Raw genomic sequence first — 12,965 nt, 5'->3', positions numbered from 1 at the left:
TTTTCAGGCAGTGGCAGAAGCTGGGCAACTGCGCCTTGGCCCCGTGTTCTCAGCAGAAGTGCCCCCCACCCCGCACCGCTACCCCCCGACATGCACTGTGTTAGCAAACAGACTAACCGTTTGGGAAGAAGTACCTTTGGCGAACCGCGTAGGGTTGTCTGAGGGAGGGGGCCGCGGCCGGCTGTGCGCAGGAGGCAAAGCCCTGGGAGCCAGGCGCACGCGAGATGCCGGGGACCGCGCGGGTGGCGGGCTGGAGGGGTGGGACACAGCCCGTAGCCTCCGCCAGGTCTCTCGCGGAGAGTGGGAAGAGGGCCTCGGTCGGTATCCCGCGCCCTCTCGCCTTCCCCCAGGATCCTTTCCTCTCTTCACCTCTGCAGCTCGAAGCGTCTGGTGACCCTGGCTCGGGGACTTTCGCCCGCCTTTCTGCGCTTTGGAGGCAAAAGGACGGACTTCCTGCAGTTCCAGAATCTGAGGAACCCGGCGAAAAGCCGCGGGGGCCCCGGTCCGGATTACTATCTCAAAAACTATGAGGATGGTGAGAAACTTGCTTCCAGTCTAGCGGGGTGAGGGAAGTTTGAGGAATAGGAGCGGGCACTTGATGTGTGGGGTGAGGTGGGGGTGTTAGCAGATTTGGAGGAGAGCCTGGTGGAAGCTCCTCTGAAAAGCTAGTAGCTTTGGTCTAGGGGATGCGGGAGTTTGGGAATCCTGGCGTGATTGCGGGGGAGGGTGGTTGGTGGTCACCAGGTTGCCGGCCTTTCGCTGGGCGTCTGAGCTCAGAGGCCGAGAATTGGTAGCCAGAACAATAATTGGCAGGCCAGTTCTGTGGGGCAGAAGATGTAGAGTGTTTCTTGAGAAAATTCAGATAGGTTCTTGGGCTACTAATAGGTCAGGGTCACGTTTCATTCCTAAAATTCTAGAAAAAAGTGTCTTTCTTTTTTTATTTCTTGCTTTCCTGAGTTGAGGATAGGGGTGATACAGCTTCTTCTGAAACCCACTCTGAAGTTTTCTGGATAATCCTTTTATATTGGACCTCCTTGTTGGGAAAGGTTTGACTATCTCCACAGTGGGTTCTCCTTCAGACTGCCTAATCTTAGAGTCGCATTTTTTTTTTTCCTGTTTTAAAATGGGTTTATAAATGCCAGCCTTCTTTCTTGCCAGGTTCAAATGAATTAAGTGTTGGAAGGGCTTTGAAAACTCCAAATCATATTCAAGTTCGGGAAGCCAATCTTTTTAGGTTTGAATAGTCTTCTTTTTACTAGGAAAAAATGAAAATGGTATTTAAAAGTTTTGTTTAGAGGGAATAATGTTAATATATATGAATTTTCTTTGTGGGTAGGGGACATATTTCTTTCAAATAGTCAAGATGGGAATTGGTGGGTCCCCAGCTACTGAGGCTGTGTAGGTTGTATAAAAGAGGCATTGGTGTCCATTCTTGGAGAGTTATCTCTGCCCTACTGTCCCTTTTCATAAGTGAGCCTCAGAGCTTACAGAGCTCAAAGACAGGTTCTTAGAGCTCCCTGGATTTTGTTATATCTTGTCCTTGTAAATCAGCAAAATGAGGAAATTGTATGTATGTGTTGAATGTATGTATATTCTGGGATTTCACTGAATGGGATTTTGGAGAGATGCTGGGATTTATCCCAAGGGTGACTGGGGAAAAAAATTTTTTTTTTAAAGTGCTAGAGTGGAGAAAGAGAGCGAGGCTGAGTCTTCTTGAGTTTAAAGTGTGAATGGACTTACAACATTTGCCGAAGTGTATAGGAGTATAAGGCTAGGTCTTTTTAGAGGTAAATGTCATTGCAGTAAAAATGTGGGTTGCAATAGATTTTGCTGTCACTCAGCATAAAATGCAGAAAGGTTAAAGATAATCCCGAACAGCAGTTCTGATGGTAATTTGACCTAGGGCCTTAGAGCTCCCAGGGTCACTGTCAGCTCTGTGATCAGACATGCAAAGGGAGAATATTAATGATTTTCCTAATGAAACAGCTCTTCTTCGAATCCATGTCGACTACTACTTCTTTGGCTTGTGAAAAAATGTTTAAGAGCCCCAAGAACCGCTGGGGGGAGAAGGGGAGAAAGGACCATTATAAATGACAGGAATTGGTCTTTTTCTCCCAAACTTGTACCTAGGATTATATTACCAGTTCACTGAGAACATGAGATCCACTTAAAATGAAAGATACAATTTGTTTCCCTTTGTGAAGGGAGAAAGTGGGCATCATGGGGAGATAGGAAATTGGTAGAAGGCTGTGCCCCATTAAATTTCATGGAATTAAAAAAAAATCAGAAATGGAAAAGATCTAAGAGGTCATCTTCGATCTTTCCACTACTTCAGGGGCCAGTACAGGATCATTCCATATGGAATCCTTTTCTTGTTTTGTCCAACCTGGTTTTAAATATCTCTAGGAATGTAGTTTTTACCACACTTGTGGGACAGAGTTCTGTCCCATAGGTTTTTGCCAGCATATTCTTATCTTGAATTCTCCTTTTATAAATATTCTTCCAAATATTCTCCCAAATTACGATTATTTCTTTTTTTTTTTTTTGCATTTTTAAAATATCTATCTCAAAATAATTTGTCTTTGGTGTGAGTGACAGCTTCAAAAAAAAAAAAAGGTTTTTTCATAGCTGTTTTTTATCTAGACTACCTGGATTTAATTCTTTTAAAACTTTCTTTAAAGTCTGTACTTCCAGACACTAATCTGCTTTATTGCTTTTAGCTGAACTCCTTTTGATTTATGTCTCCCTGGTAATAAGATGCTCTGAACTATATCAGTATTTAAGGCCTTAGCAGAGTTAAAGAGAGTAGGAATGCCCTGTTTTTGCCCTTTGATGCTCACATATCCTTAAATCACCCATATTGTCTTTGTTCTTTATGTTGCATTACAGAATTTAAGGCAAAAATATTTTTGGTATAGTCTGAGCAATTTTGCAAACATTATACTTCAGTTTTCACTTTTCATCCAGTGATAATTATCATCATCATCATGAACATCTTAAACATAATTAGGTCTTCTTAGTAAATGGCCCTGTAATAGGCACTTGGGCACAAGGACCTTATTAAAAACAAGATGTATTGACTTAAACATAATACAGAGTAATAGCATACATTTTGAGTAATAAGATACACTTATTGGCACATTATGAAATTGAATGCTATAGTGAAGGGAATATGGAATTTGGACTTAGAAAGCCTGTATTGTAGGCCTTGCTCCATCACTTAGGATTATGTGGCCCTGGGCTTGCTGCTTCTCTATAGCATATAGATGATGATAATACCTGCTGTGCATTGCTTCTGTGAGGCTTTTAGGAAGTAATGTATATAAAATATTTTGTCAGTTACAAAGCACTATGTAAAGGCTAAGGATCTTACATTTATTAAGAGCAATTTCAGAAAATTTGTAACATCTTATATTTTGAAGTGGGATTAAGAAGTGAATAAAATTCAATGAGACAAGTTTAAACAGAAGAAAGGAGATAGAATTAGGGAATTGTCTGAGAGGATTAAGGGAATGTTGGGAGAATTGTCTTTAAGGAATGGAGATGCAAAACATAGGGTGGCTTACTTTTTTTGTGGTAATGAGAGAAGAGACATATCTTTAGTTTTCTTATATGCTAACAATGAAATGAACCAACAGTTCTAGCTTAGGTAAAATACAATATGGTTAATTCATATTGCTACTTTGATGTTATATGTGGTTGTTCCCCCCTGAATGAATAGTGCAATTAAGAAGGCATGTGGCTTCTATTTTCCACATACTTTTTAAGCTTTAGTGCAAACTGCATTTTCTCTTAACTTTCTAAAACCACACTTTCTGTATCACTTTAGGAGAGTCTCTGGTTACTCTTTTAATACAGTTATCTATTCCACTCTACGCATTTCTATTCATATTCTACTCTAGGCAGGCATCTTGAATTTCATACAAACATGGTGATGGTGGAAGAAATAAAAATAGAATTGTTTTTCAAACCTTGGAATCTTACTGTTTGCCTTACCTTTTGGTACACCATTTATTATGCACATCAAAAGCCAACTTGATATTTCTAAAATATCATATTCATTATATCACTCTTTTGCCCAGAAATTTCGATTATTTTTGGATTGCTTACAGAAAATGTCCAAGCTCCTCAACTTGGCATTCAAAGCCTTTCACATTTCAGTCTTGGCTTACAATTTTGTATCCTATGTTTTCATATACTTTTTATTACAGTCCTACTTGATTTTCACTCTTTGTAAAGCACCATCATTATCTCAACCCCTTACCTTTGTTCAGCCGCATATCTCTGCTTTGAATGCCTTTCTTCTGGCTCTGTTCAAGTCTCACCCACTACCTAATTCCTGAAGGCCCATTGCAAATGCCCCTTATTTTCTCAAGGCCTTTCTTTCCTGAGCCTATGATTGCATGGTGATCTCTTCTTTCTCTGTATTGTTGTAACTTTTACTCTTTAGGTTGTTTCCGTCTGCCTTATTTTGTTTTTTAACTTTTAACACGTATGTGAAAAGTTTTCCTTTCTGTTAAATGTATTACTTTTTAGAAAGCATATTTTCCATAGGAAAGGACCATATCTAATTAGTGTTTATTCCAAAATGTCTAGCATTCTATAGAGCTTCAGTAAATATTTTTGGATATTTATTAGCTTAACATTGTTAAATCTCTGGGAAAATGGAGGTGACTAATGAAGAAATGAATGAATTTGTATGTGAAGATTCTATTCCTTTTTTACCTTCAATGCATAGTCTTAAAGTTCATTCTTAATGCTCATTTTAATGACAATTTTCATTATTTTAACCATGTACTCTTTATCTTATGTAATCTAAGTCATCTTGGTTTCATGCTATACGTTTAAATTTATCACCTGGTTTAAAGCCTTGCACTGGACCTATTATTAATTTTATATTGTATCTCTTTCTTCTTTGCCTTTATTTTTGCTTTTCCCTGTTAGCCTTACTTAGTTTCTATGCCTAGTTTTCTAATTCCTGATTTAATAGTGCTTTTTCACAAACTTCAGAAATTTTTAAAATCTCTCTTGTCTTGAAGATTTTCTCTTCAGAGAGCTTCTGAAATACTAAAGGATGAATGCAAGTATACTTATAAACTCTAAGGCACTCTGCAACTATTATTACTGTTCACCTTTCTTCAGGAAGTTTTCCAGTTTTAGTAGAGGTGAGGTAGTTAATTTTTCTTTCTTTCTATTTACATACCATCAGTCAAGACATAGGACATAAAAACAGCACAACCACCAAAAAACATATTTGCCTTGAACTTACCCGCATTTTGTTATCTCATTTTATTTAAAATAAAATGTTTTATAAAGATTCTTGAAATTTTGGGGCACCTGGGTAGCTCAGTGGGTTAAAGCCTCTGCCTTCTGCTCAGGTCATGATCCCAGGGTCTTGGGATGGAGCCCGCATCCGGACTCTCTGCTCAGCAGGGAACCTGCTTCCCCCAACCCCCCTGCCTCTATTCCTACTTGTGATCTCTGTCTGTCAAATAAATTAAAAAAAAAAATTGTTAATAAAAAAAATAGATTCTTGAAATTTAGTTATATTTTTAAGTATTTATTGGTTACTTACCCTGTTCAGTTTCATGCTAGACAAAGAATGGCAGAATATCAAATAAATAAATGGTAGTGCTCCAAATCACCATTAGAATACAGTAATAATTGCTATAGGCAAGATCTAATCAGTGTTAAAATAAATAGGTGAGGAGTGCCTGGCTGGCTCAGTTGGTTGGGCATCCAATTCTTGGTTTCAGCTCATGTTGTGAACTTGGGGTCCTGGGATCAAGCCCCACGTGGGGCTCGGTGCTCACAGGGGAGTCTGCTTGAGGATTCTCTCTCCCCCCCATTGCTCACATTCTCTCTCTCTCTCTCTCTGAAATAAATAAATCTTAAAAAAAATAGCTAAGACCTTAATGTAAAATGGATATTTGCATAGCCTCAAAGCATCTCTCTCATAATATTAATGAATTGTGGTGGTGGTTTCGGCTTTTGTCCACAAATTCTTTGATACTTCTCTTTCTAGGAGATAGAACTTGACTTTTGTCCTTTTAAGTGTAGGCTGCATTTAATGATTTGTTTCTAAAGAAGAGAATCTGTACAGGGGATAACACTAACCTTATAGTGGAGAAACTGACAGAACTGCCATTACAGCAAAGTGATCAAGCTTAACATGAGCAGATAAATCATGTGGATAATCATGTATTCCCTGATGTGATGTGATGAGAAGGCACATCACCTTTTTGATATTCTTTGGAAGAATCCCTGACTCTGTAATTATGAGAAAACACTAGCCAAACCAAACCGAAAGACATTCTACAGAATAACTGACCTGTGCCCTTCAAAAGACACTGTTTCTGCTGTCAATGAACCAATAGCTTAATTAGTGAGATAACATTTATACTGATAAAACTTAAGAGTAACTCAGAGACAATATAGCAGGAAGTGCTAAGCGAAACAGTTTGCCAGGTGTAACAGGAAAAGTAGAGATGGCTATGGGCCAGATTTAGGTAGGAGTTAGGTTGGGCCTTGTTAAAGAGGTCGACTTTGGAAAGGTAGTGACAAGAAGAGAGGACATTTAACTCAAGGGAAAGAGCATGAGGACAAAGCCTAAATATGTGTTTAGGTAGTAAGAAAACCATCCTGGTCACATAGAAGACACATGTTAAGAATTATCTTAGTTCATGTTGGCAGAGCTATGTTATATTTTTTAGAGGCCTATTTGTACATTTTTTTTGTTAATTCAGAAATGTTTATAATTTAAAAACATAAAAAAAGTACGTGTTACAAATAATTATTTAGAGAGAAGTAAGGGAGGGGCAATGGGTGGGGTGAGGGAGAGAGAATCCCAAGCAGACTTCTCGTGCTCGATCTCATGACCCTGAGATCATGACTTGAGCAAAAATAAAAAATCAGACACTCAACTGACTGAACCATCCAGGCATCCCATTAGAAATGATTTTAAGAAAAGCTCATGGTGCTAAAATTATGTCTAAATTGAGTTGTAAAAAGTTCTAATATGTTTTTGTTAGTTCCAAAATATGTAATCGAAGAAGGAAGTACCTGTCTGAAGGAAAAGGTTATTTGGGTAAATCTAGATTACATTATGAGAATCTTGAATTTTAGCCATAGTAAATTGGTATTGTTCTGTAGGAAACTAGAGGCTGTTGTAAGTTCTCTTATTCTGTTGGAGAAGGGTAGGACATATTTTCAATATAGGCAGTGCCCCTTGCCCTCTCCCATTCTTCTTTTCAAAATTACTGCACACATTCACATAGCCTAGCTAAAGTACTTGATGAGGTTTGAGTTATGAAACATGATTGAAAGAGAATTCAAAATTTAATAATTAATTTGGTTCTTACATTATAGAGTATATAAAAGAAAGAAAAGGTTTTAGAACTTGTTTGATAAGTTTTGTTACCCTTCATACAGAATAAAAACAGTCAGTATTTTATAATATACATTCACTCATGAATTTACTCATTGGGCAGACATCTAGTTCCTGTTTGACACAGGCTGAGAATATGAATGAGGTCGAGGTATTAATGTCAAATTTCATACTACTGACTTCTTACCACTTCAGCCAAAAGCAGTTTCTGGAGATTTTCAGGCCAAGGATGAACTTTCAGTTTCATCATTTGGTATTTATCGATTTGTCTGCCTGTAACTTTAGAAGGATTTGATTTAATTTAATATTTTATTAAAGTGTGTCAGGAATCACCTGAAGTTTTATGTATGTCTTATTCTGCCTTTTGAAAACAAAAGGATGCATTTTCTGTAATGTTTAAAACTTGGTATAAGACTTGATGTTAGCTGCAGCTCATTGTACCTTGTGAATTTGAATAGGGTATCTCAAAAAGATATAGCTGTTCTGTCATTTAGTCATTGTGGCCATCTATAGAGTCCTGAAAGTGGTAGAGATCAGGAAACTCTGGGATCTGTTATGAGTAGAGGTGGCTTAATTAATTTCAGTGAATCAGAAAATGCAGCAAATAAACCTTATAATAATGACCACATTTGTATAAATTTATCACCTGGTCATTGGGGCCACAGACAGTTGTGTATTCCTATACAACACAATTGTTCTACTATCGCCAATACCAAATATCATTATTTCCCTTGCTAAATTAGTTTAAATTCTCTCACTTGTTCTACCAAGCCCTCCTGGTGGGATGCGTATCTCGCAGAGGAAAAGAAACTTCTTTGGTGATTCCCTGGGCCTTATCAGGCCACCAGTCACATGGTCTGGGTTCCTAGAGTCAGGAGCCTCTTCTGAGAATCCTTCATCAAAATGGATTAGATGGGGGCACCTAGGTATGGCTCAGTGGGTTAAAGCCTCTGTCTTCAGCTCAGGTCATGATCCCAGGGTCCTGGAATCAAGCCCTGCATAGGGCTCTCTGCTCAGCAGAGAAGCTCTGCTTCCTCCTCTCTCTCTCTCTCTGCCTGCCTCTCTGCCTACTCGTGATCTCTGTCAAATAAATAAAATCTTTTAAAAAAATGGATTATATGTTAAGAGTCTTAGCTTCAGTGCTTCTTAGTGCCTTAATCAAGCTTTCAGTTGTCTCAGTCTGTGAGACAGTTGGATTGGGAACACTGAGGTAGGGGTGTGTATGTGTATGTGTGTGTGTGTGTGTGTGTGTGTGTGTGTATGTGTGTATGTGTGTATAAGAGAGAATATATGAGCACGAGAGAATTTGGTGTGTTTTACTTTTTGCATTTGTCTGTGGATGGTGATGTAATCAGAGTAAATACATATTTCTAGATTAGTGCCTAGTATTGTGCAAGGTATAGTTACCTTGTTGATCTCTGCTGTCCTTTGGTTTCATGATTTGATGGAGTGAAATTCAGTTCTGTCAGTTTTCTTCACTTTAGTGTAGCAAAAAACAGAGTAATTTTGCACAATTTAATAACAGACTTTTTTTAAATAATAAACTTCTGATTATCAACTATATGCCAAGCTTAGTGTTAACTGTTGGGGCACCAAGAGGCATAAAGCATAAACCGCAGTCTCAAATTACTCTGGTCTTTATATTTGTAGAATTTCACAATTATCTCCAGTATTATCTTTCTACTTAAGTCAGATTAATCTTTGTTTAGTCCTTCCATTTTGTTTATATCATCCACCTTGAACATTCATCCTCCCTCTTGAATTCAAAATTTTACTTGTCCTTCAAAGCTCTGCCTGTCTCCTCTCCTACTAAACCTTCTGCTAAGCCAATCCTCATCCACCCCTCCTCATTCTCTAAATTTTTCTGAGATTCTTCTCTGAATACTCGATCTAATTTAGTCCAAGTGCCCCAGAATTTATGCTTGATTGACTTAAGTGGACATAATTTTTGTCTCTAGGAATTTACAATCAAAACAGACTGGCATTGACACACATAAAAATCCTTACAGAGATCACACTGCATGGAACAGACACTTTAAATCAAGCAAAATATTTATGTTATTTAGAAACCTTAATACATGTGTTTTGCTTTTTATATGGCAAAGAATAAAGAGTAAAAAAAATATAAGCTGCATATAGAAAAGATGGGGTATATGTCTGTATCTATATGTTTGTATTGAGGATGTTGTATTGTTAGGGGTAAACCACTACCTTATTTTCACTTGCTCTGGAAAGGCAAAAATTCCTTGAAGGAAGGTGAGACTAGAAAGCTGGGAAAAGATAAATTGCTTAGATTTGGGGCATAATTTCTGAAATAAGAATGGATGTTTTTCTGTAGCTTAATATTAGTCATAATGTAATAATAATATTACTTAACATTATAGAGTTATAGAGTTATAGAGCCAAATACTATTTTAAGCAATTTACATGCACTGGTACATTTAATTCTTTTATCAATTCCATGAGAAAAGTTCTGTTTTCTCCACTTGACAAATGGGGGAATAGACACAGAGTGGTTAAGTAACCTGTCCAAGACCACCTAGCTAATGAGTTGTAGAGCAGACACTCAATGACATCAGTCATTAAGCCTGCAGACTTAAATATCTTTTCAGACACAGAAGACATGCAAAAAATAATAAGAACAAGAGAGAATATAATCAAATGTTAAACCATGTAGAACAAGCTGTAAGGGCTATTGGAGCTGAGAGAAGGAGATTAAATGAGAGTTTGAGTAGTCAGTGTATGTGCCTAGGAGGAGGGCTCCTGACCTGGCCTTAAGAGTATATAATAATAATGCTAGTAATAGCTACTGTTTGTTGACTTCTTACTGTCTTTCCATATGTTATCTCATTTAATTCTTTTTTTTAAAAGATTTTATTTATTTATTTGACAGAGAACACAAGTAGGCAGAGAGGCAGACAGAGAGAGAGAGAGAGAGAGAGAGAGAAGCAGGCTCTGTACTGAGCAGAGAGCCTGATGCGGGGCTTGATCCCAGGACCCTGGGATCATGACCTGGGCCGAAGGCAGAGGCTTTAACCCGCTGAGCCACCCAGGCGCCCCTCTCATTTAATTCTTAATCTGATGAGAAATAATGTGTGTGTGTGTGTGTGTGTGTGTGTGTGTGTGTGTGTGTGAAGAACCAAGATTCAGAAAAGACAGGTAACTTGCTCAAGGCCATAAATATGGGCAGTTGGTAGAACCAGGATTAGAACTCAGTCCTGTTTTTTCTTTACCGTGCCTAGGTAGAAGGATCCCATCTTTGATTTATTCATTATTTTATTTATTCATCAATTCATCTTTCTGGCACTCAAAAGCCTTATATTAAACCTGTGGAACATTAAAATGATCTGTGCCATGAGTTCAATTCCTATGAGTTTAATGAAAGTCTTGTGGGACACTAAATAGTTGCTAAGTAAAACAACACAAGAATAATCACAGGGAGACACATGAACAACTCAAAGAGATGGTTGTCACATATGACACATTGAAGGAATAGAACAACAACTCATTTAATATGGAATAGAATTTACTAGTTTCTCTGGGAAGGAGTTATATTTGGAAGTGGATACATTGAAGAGAATAATAGAAATGTATCAACAGTATTACTGATACAGAGGAAATGGCAGAATATAAAGCAGAAAATTAAGTATATATCAAAAGTTGTTGGAAAGTTATAAACAAATTCTTGGACAGTTTCAGAATTATCTTATTTTTTATTTATAAACAGAACCATGCTCAGCCTTGAGTTGTAAGCCCAGTGAAACCCTGTGAAGAGTAAAAGTAACAGATAAGGGCGCCTGGGTGGCTCAGTGGGTTAAGCCGCTGCCTTCGGCTCAGGTCATGATCTCAGGGTCCTGGGATCGAGTCCCACATCGGGCTCTCTGCTCAGCAGGGGGCCTGCTTCCTCCTCTCTCTCTCTGCCTGCCTCTCTTCCTAACTGTGATCTCTCTCTGTCAAATAAATAAATAAAATCTTGAAAAAAAAAAGTAACAGATAAGGGTGAGGTTTCAAGAGTACCCTTCCTTTCTAACATCCTTCCCTGTCTTTCTCTTTGAATTGAGATTTTTAAATTCAAGTGAAGAACACTTTTACAGCCACTTAAAATGAAGAAACCAAGGAACGTAGAGATTTATATATTCTGCACAAAGTCTCAGGGGTGATTTAAGAAACTCTGTTGTTAAGTGGCAGAGCTATGATTGGATCCAGGACACTCTCACTCTGAAGTTGGTTATTGTCACTGTCCTTATAGCATAACAGTACTACCTATGTTCCTTATTCTTCTACTGAGATAGCTTCAGAGGCCTTTCCACTAGGGGTTTCTATTAGTTTGAGTCTGATTTGGAAGTTTGAAAATGGGGCTATGTGAAAAGTATTACTATTTCCTTTGTGGCTGTTTCCATCTAGTTTGGTCCCTTATCTCTTCATTCTGCCACCTCTCAGGGCTCTGGGTTCCATGTCTCTGTCCTCTCTCTGCCTGCTGCCTGACTAATCTTTCTGTCTACTATATGTCCAGGTAGAAACCTTCAGAGACCTCTCTTGTCTGCCTATTCAAGTTCTCACTCTCCTCTAGTTTTTCAAGGCCCTTGAGAGTCAGCTTCTCTCTTTGCTATCATTTCTAACCCTTGGGTACCCCATTCTATCATCTGTTTGCCCACTTTCTACCCATTTCTGAATTCTTCCTACGTTGCAAAGCCCTGATTACATTTGTCCTCCTTCTCTATGAATTCTTCACTATCTCAGCTCAAAGTGATTTAACTAATTCATTCCCTGATGAATTCATCCAGCCTGAATTTCTCAGGCATTTATTATCTAAAAATCACTCTTTTGCTCTTTTCATAGTCTGCCTTATCTTCTCATGTATCTTTTTGTATGTGTTCATGTAAACTTGGCTCTACCCTTAGATTATAGGTCACTGTGAGAGTAGTGTTTATATCAATTCTGTAGTTTCTACAACATCTAGTAAAATGTCTTTTGCATAGTAGCTCTTCAGCAAATACTTGTTGACTAATATTTGCCATTTATTTGGTAGCTTAATATACTAAAGGGAATAAGCTTTTTTCCATTCATTGTTTCTGCCTTTTTCTTTTTTTAAAAAGATTTTATTTATTTATTTCACAGACAGAGATAGGCAGAGAGGCAGGCAGAGAGAGAAGGAAGCAGGCTCCCCACTGAGCAGAGAGCCCACGCTGGGCTCCATCCCAGGACCCTGGGATCATGACCCGAGCCGAAGGCAGAGGCTTTAACCCACTGAGCCACCCAGGTGCCCCTGTTTCTGCCTTTTTAAAGAAACATATAGGATATTTCTGGTGAATGCTTAACTTCTTTGTTCATATTTTTACTTTTAAAGATTTATGCTTTTATTTATCTTATTAATTATCAATATAATGCATTCTCACTAGTATAAATTCAATAATATCAAATGATCCTCATTTCCACTCTGTAATCACTCTTAATAGTCTAGCATGTATCTTTTCAGACCTTTTTCTTTGTATACAGATGTATATAAACTTTTAAATATATAGCTGGGATCATATTGTACAACTTGCTTATCTAAGTAATCTTTTAGTCAATAACTACA

The 12,965-nt window shown here is 38.0% G+C and overlaps 1 protein-coding gene across 2 annotated transcripts in view; it reads left to right on the top strand.

The window, feature by feature from the left end:
* The window catches only part of HPSE2 (heparanase 2 (inactive)), a 713,430-nt gene that overhangs the window by 3,056 nt on the left and 697,409 nt on the right, over nt 1-12,965 (top strand). For both annotated transcript variants that reach the window (XM_082722259.1, XM_082722258.1), the window contains exon 2: nt 378-535. In XM_082722259.1, coding sequence (XP_082578385.1) covers nt 378-535 — 158 coding nt within the window. The remainder of the gene's footprint in view (nt 1-377; nt 536-12,965) is intronic.

Source organism: Mustela nivalis (assembly GCF_964662115.1).
Source record: "Mustela nivalis genome assembly, chromosome: 2".
Taxonomy (NCBI): Eukaryota; Metazoa; Chordata; class Mammalia; order Carnivora; family Mustelidae; genus Mustela; species Mustela nivalis.
This window is presented reverse-complemented; position numbering and strand designations above follow the sequence as displayed.